Source organism: Haliotis cracherodii, unplaced genomic scaffold (assembly GCF_022045235.1).
Source record: "Haliotis cracherodii isolate W230 unplaced genomic scaffold, xgHalCrac1.p SCAF_7, whole genome shotgun sequence".
Lineage (NCBI taxonomy): Eukaryota > Metazoa > Mollusca > Gastropoda > Lepetellida > Haliotidae > Haliotis > Haliotis cracherodii.
Genome location: NW_027266330.1, coordinates 22,823,524 through 22,830,114, shown reverse-complemented (window position 1 = coordinate 22,830,114; position 6,591 = coordinate 22,823,524). Strand labels below are relative to the sequence as shown.

Sequence of the window (6,591 nt, the reverse complement as noted above, 5' to 3'; positions counted from 1 at the left end):
GCCGTAATAAAATATTATTAAAATATTGCTGGCTGTGGCCTCAAAGAATATTCACGCAATCCTCAAAATCACTCAAAATTCAAATATGCATATTTTCTTAAACTTGTTTCGTAAACCCTATTTGGCACAAAATTGGCTTGTTTGTTGTTTTACGCCGCACTCAGCAATATTCCAGCTATATGACGGCGGTCTGTAAATAATCGAGTCTGGACCAGACAATCCAGTGATTGATATCATGAGCATCGATCCAAGCAATTGTGATCGACGACATGCATCAACCAAGTCAGCTAGCCTGACCACCCGATCCCGTTAGTCGCCTTTTACGACAAGCATAGTCGCCTTTTACGGCAAGCATTGGTTGCTGATGACTATTCTATCCCGGAATCTTCACGGCACAAAACACACATACATAAACACACATACGCACGCACTCACACACGCACGCACGCATACATACAGACACAACCACGCACACAAAGACACATTCACGTATCACACTGCAAGCAGCCCGCGCGCAACGTGGGTGGTGACACCGGGTGTCAAGTATACACACGCAGTCAGATCACAGGTCACCCTTTTATTGTCATCTTCTACCGGAGCATGTACAAGAACTCAGTCAATCAAGATAAACATAAAAATAACCTCTTTATTGTCTAGTTTCAGTACAATCCGAGATCCTACCCGCTTAGCAGTGTTGCAAGAAAATAAGAGCAGTGATCACATGAATTAGCATTTAATACGTATATTGTTTCTGTACTAACTATTTTTGATGATATATGTCAACAACAAAGAAGAAATAGTCGTGTAACATTGAACAGAAGAATCCTGCTTATTTAATGGACATAAAACTTTATACAATCTTAAATCTTTGATTTATTTTGACAAAAACGTAAATATCGGTTAGAATCGTCAGCGTTTATCGATCGATATGGTTGTATCGGTGCATCGGGTCTAATGCATGAACTATGCCAGAAAAATAAATTCAATATACTGTTTCTCTATAATGATGTAGGGCAGTTTATGGTGCAATCAATATATAACATACTGATATGAAGTGACAAATCCACGTCCACCAAGCAGTTAAAATGTGCATATTCGTATATTCAATAAATCGTTCGCCATCTCGTGAACCTGGATATCTATACTTATTCACAATCCTAGTGAAAATATATCACATTCTTCGCTCAGTAATAGTCCATCCGATACAATGTCAAGTCTTAACATGGGCTCATACTCAAATGACGTCACGATGACGTCACTTCCGGATCAAGTTTGTTGCTATGCTGTCCATCATCCGCCTGTTGACGATGTGGGAGGGATAGGGAACAAGGAGGCGTCTGTACACTGGGCCAGCGGTCCGTTTTCTTAGAAGGTCACTGGCAATTGAATCTATGTATCGCTTTTCAAAGGCTGCCCAGTCAAGAGCTGATGGCCCGCCAGAGTGATAGGGGGAATAAGCCTCCAGGGACCGTCTCAATCTCTGGGCGGAGACAGGGGCGTCACGCTTGTGGAGGGCGTGGGGCATGTCCGATGCATCTCGTTTGAGAAGATCCCCAGCAATTGAATCCAAATGGCGTTTCTTGAACAGATCTCCAGCGATAGAATCGAGGTTGCGTTTCTTGAATAGATCCCCAGCGATAGAATCGAGGTTGCGTTTCTTGAACAGATCTCCAGCGATAGAATCGAGGTTGCGTTTCTTGAATAGATCCCCAGCGATGGAATCGAGGTTGCGTTTCTTGAACAGATCCCCAGCGATAGAATCGAGGTTGCGTTTCTTGAACAGATCTCCAGCAATGGAATCGAGACTGCGTTTCTTGAACAGATCTCCGGCTATGGAATCCAGACTGCGTTTCTTCAGTAGGTCACCCGCTATGGAATCAAGATTGCGCTTGATAAACTCTCCCGCAATTGAATCGAGACTTCTCTTTTTGAAAAGATCCCCTGCGATTGAATCAAGATGCCTTTTCTTGATCAAATCACTTGCGATTGAATCCATATGCCACTTCTTAATGAGATCTCCTGCGATTGAATCAAGATGGCGTTTGTCGCCGGAGTCACGTTTCAGTAAGTCCCCTGCGATGGATTCGAGATAGCGTTTGCTGGGCAGATGATCTCCTTGAGATCTCTTGAGCAAATCACCAGCGATAGATTCCAGGTATCGCTTACTTTGTGTGTCCTTCACGGCCGATCTCTTGAGAAGATCACCGGCAATGGACTCGAGATATCGCTTTTCTTCTGGGTAGGTGTCTCCATGTGACCTTTTCAAGAGGTCTCCAGCAATTGATTCAAGATATCGCTTTTGTTCGTCATGCTTATCTTTCGCTCTTTTCAATAAATCCCCAGCAATTGACTCAAGATACCGCTTGTGATAGCCCCTTTCCATATCAGCTCTTTTGAGTAAATCCCCTGCAACTGATTCCAGGTAGCGCTTGCGTTCACCCTTTGTCCCTTCCGACCTCTTCAGCAGGTCACCAGCGATTGACTCTAAATATCTCTTCACCTTGTGGTCGCCCCTTGACCTCTTCAGCAAATCCCCTGCAATCGATTCAAGGTAGCGTTTGTGGGGTTCGTCATCCATCTCCGATCTCTTCAACAGGTCCCCCGCAATTGACTCCAGGTAACGCTTATGGGCCTGTAGCTCCAGCTGTGACCGTTTCAGTAAGTCCCCTGCAATAGACTCAAGGTACCTCTTTTCTTCGTTGCGTCCAGAATCTTCTCGTTTCAGAAGATCTCCGGCGATGGACTCGAGATAACGTTTCTTGTCCTCCTTTTCCGAATCAGCCCTCTTCAATAGGTCACCAGCGATCGACTCAAGGTAACGTTTTTCGGTGCCAACTGAGTCAGACCTCTTTAAGAGATCACCCGCTATGGATTCAAGGTACCGTTTCTCCATCTTCTCGCCGTCTCTCTTCAAAAGATCCCCGGCAATGGATTCAAGATAGCGTTTGTCAGGGGTTGCGTGAGATTCAACCTGGGTTCCGTCAGATCGTTTGATAAGGTCACTTGCAATAGAATCAATGTGACGTTTGCTTGGAATCTCCTCGGGAGTTGATTGGCGGGCATCCAGGAGGGTTTGAATGACCTCGGGGTCATCCAGAATCTGTAGTAACATCTTCCGGGTCAACTGGGTCATCAAGGAATCCCATTTAGGGTTCAACATCGCTTTCTGAAGCTGGGGATGTTTAGAAGCGATAATGACTTCAGAGGCCGGCTTTGTTTCATCGATACCCTCTTGTGCTGATCTGGAAAGGGAAAATCATAAAATTAATTGAGATGTCATCACTTGTTTTTGCTGTGTATTTAACGTCGCCTAAAACAGAATTTCAGTTAAATCAGCTGACACGCCGTGATATAACTGGAATAATGTTAAAAGCGGCGTTAAACACAACTCACTCACTCTCTCACTCTTTTCACTACATGTTAGAGGTCACCACGCTGCAGTATAGTAATATATACTATTCCAATTTTGATGGGGACATCTTTATGTTTCCATGATGCATAGAACGGATATACATAACAAGTGAAGTGTACGTTTAGATAGATGTGACATATCGTATTTTCCCTTAAATTAAATCCCTTCATTAAACTTACAGTTAAGGCGAAACATTGAGTTAGTCAAGAATCATTCCAATTCCAAAATGTCTGAAAAATGTTCAGAGTGAGTGAGTGAGTGAGTTGGGTTTAACGCCGCTTTTAACAGTATTCCAGTTATATCACGGCGTGTCAGCTTAATGTGGGAGGAAAGCCCGAAGTGATGCAGGTCTCAGACGTTTACCACTTCGGTGAAACCCACGAGCACGGGTATGGTGCTGACAAACCTAGAAACATAATCGGGGCGAACCGGGATTCGAACCCACAATCATAGGTTTCTGGCGTGCCCAAGGGACGCAACTCTGCACAGCGAATCGCGGCGCCTTAGACGACTGGGCCACCCGTGCCCCCGAAAAATGTTCAGATCTTTTACCCTGCCAGAAGTAGGTAAGGTGCCACCAGGCCTTTGGGAAACCGGATTTCAATGTCTCTGCGGTGAGACTTTGCTGGTATCCCCAAATTAAAAAAATCCAAAAGGGGTGGGTTAGACTGTCCTAAAACAAATATACCCAATACAGCCAACGCAAGTCTATAATAGTGGGCAAGGCTAGGTTACTACAGTTTCAGGAATAAAGGGAGTCCTTGAGCGTCTTTTAATTATATTTTATAAAGATAATTTAACAACTGTTTTTTCCGTAAGATGTGATCATTTCAGATACAAGATGTAGTTTAGGTTGTGGTGGACTCGAGGTCTGTTAGTCATGCGTCGGCATAATGACATCAAAGCTCTATTGCAGCTTTGTCTTCAGTCTCATCGATATCAACGTAGAACAGTCCATCCATGAAGCAACGTGGGACTAGCTGACAGAAAAATACCTGCTTCTTGCTATGAGTATCCTAGAGTCTATTCACTCAAATATGCTTCACTGGCTCAGCTGCTCCAATAACGTTGTCACCTGTTCGCGGTGTTTACGATTATATTATTTATTAATATCTTGCGTGTTATGAGAGATTTCGTGTGGATGTGACTGATTGTATAGATTAATATTCTAGTCGTCACTTTTTAATGAGTCCCAGTTACCATGTCAGCACGGTCTGATATATACTGTGAAACTTTGTTAACCGGACAGTATCGTACTCACGGAATTCGTCCGGATTAACACATGTCCGGATTAAAGAAATACGCGATGCCAGTAAATATGAAATGTCAACTCAAGTGAATAATAAGAATAAACAGATTCCATTGGGCGAAAACAGCGGTGAAATGTATATGAAAGGGTAACACCAGCTGTTCGTTGTCGACATGAAAACGTTCCAAAAACAACTCGTAACGATATACTATAGTTCATTGGTGGGATGACCGCTGGCTTTTGTGAAGGGTGTTGAATCACGTACGTAACTAACAACCATTGTATACGCTAAGCAAAACTTCATTATATTTTAGGGGGCACGGGAGGCCCCGTCGTCTGAGGCGCCGCGATTCGCTGTGCTGAGTTGCGTCCCTTGGGCACGCCAGAAACCTATGATTGTTGGTTCGAATCCCGGTTCGCCCCAATTATGTTTCTAGGTTTGTCAGCACCATACCCGTGCTCGTGGGTTTCACCGAAGTGGTAAACGTCTGAGACCTGCATCACTTCGGGCTTTCCTCCCACGTTAAGCTGACATGTCGTGATATAACTTGAATATTGTTAAAAGCAGACCCTGCACTCATTTGGGGTGAGTGAATAGTTTAACGTCGCTTTGAACAGTATTTCAGTTCTATCACGGCGTGTCAGCTTGGAACGATGGACGTGATGGAGGTCTCAGACGTTTACCACTTTGATGTGAAGAATATCTGTTGATATATTGACGGAATCTAGTGAGAATAGTTTGATTTTCACCCTGGAATAACGTTGTATGACGCCAATGCACTCTTCCTAGAAGTAATGCCGAAAATGAAGGCGTGTAACAAAAAAACCACTAATCACCTGACAACAATGTAACACGCAAACCAATGTCATGGTGCTCAGATGAACGCACCACAAATTAATGCTGACAGTACATCCGATTACTGCCTCTAAGCTTTCACTCAGCCACGTTAATTATATTAGTCTTAAGGAAACACCCTTTTATCTTTACATAACTATTTAATTTGGTTTGGTCCTAAAAACGCCAAAGCATTTGTCACCCTGTTACAATCACTGCTGTTAACTTTGATTGTGGTGTTTTCAGTCTGTAAGGTGATTACCCAAGAGAGCAATACAGTTAGACGGTAAGGAGATTCATTACGACGTTTGCTCTGACGTGTTAAAATAATACAAACTTGCCTCTTTAATGTTGAAAATGGCCACAATAGCTGTAGGGTAATCATTTTGGCAAGAAACCAAAATCTTCGCGATTTTGCGTATTTGTTTTTTTTTATATACCTTACTGTATTATGTTTTAGGTTATATCATCGTTTCTCCATATTGCTTGTGTTATGATCTTAGGCTTTCCACCGTGATTGAACAATAGACAGACGAACTCCCATGAACACCCCAGAAGTATTCGTTTTTTAATCCAACTTGGACGTTATAATACTTCGGTTGCACACTTTTGAGTGAGTGAGTATGGTTTTACGCCACTTTTAGCAATATTCCAGCAATATCATGGCGGGGGACACCAGAAATGGGCTTCACACATTGTACCCATCTCGGGAATCGAACCCGAGTCTTAGGCGTGACGAGCGAACGCTTTAACCACTAGGCTACCCGACCGCCCCTACACTGTTTACATGGCCCCTGAATACACAGAAAAATATGAATGACCTGAGCAAGTTCAGCCATCTCTATATAGTTACACGCCCACTTTGCAAATTCTAATATTTCAGTACAACATGTATTTTATTATCCGGTATGAAATTTACTTTCCTTTTGACAATGTCTTTACCGGAGCATTGGCTACCTTTGTCTGTTACAATCATATTCGTAAATTTTCAATGGCCAAAATATCCAGTGTCACAATGTTATTTTGATAGGTACATGAATAATTTGTTAGTCAATTACTTTTATACATTTTTTCTTTTCTTGGTGTAATATACAA

At 42.9% G+C, this 6,591-nt stretch overlaps 1 protein-coding gene across 1 annotated transcript in view; it reads right to left on the bottom strand.

Annotated features, from left to right (window-relative positions):
• Positions 1–626: 626 nt before the first annotated feature.
• The window catches only part of LOC139448282 (cyclic AMP-inducible protein BP74-like), a 56,470-nt gene continuing 50,505 nt past the window's right edge, over positions 627–6,591 (bottom strand). Inside the window, exon 3 of the mRNA XM_071229823.1 lies at positions 627–3,242. Within this exon, the coding sequence (XP_071085924.1) occupies positions 1,256–3,242 (1,987 nt within the window). The 3' untranslated portion in view covers positions 627–1,255. The remainder of the gene's footprint in view (positions 3,243–6,591) is intronic.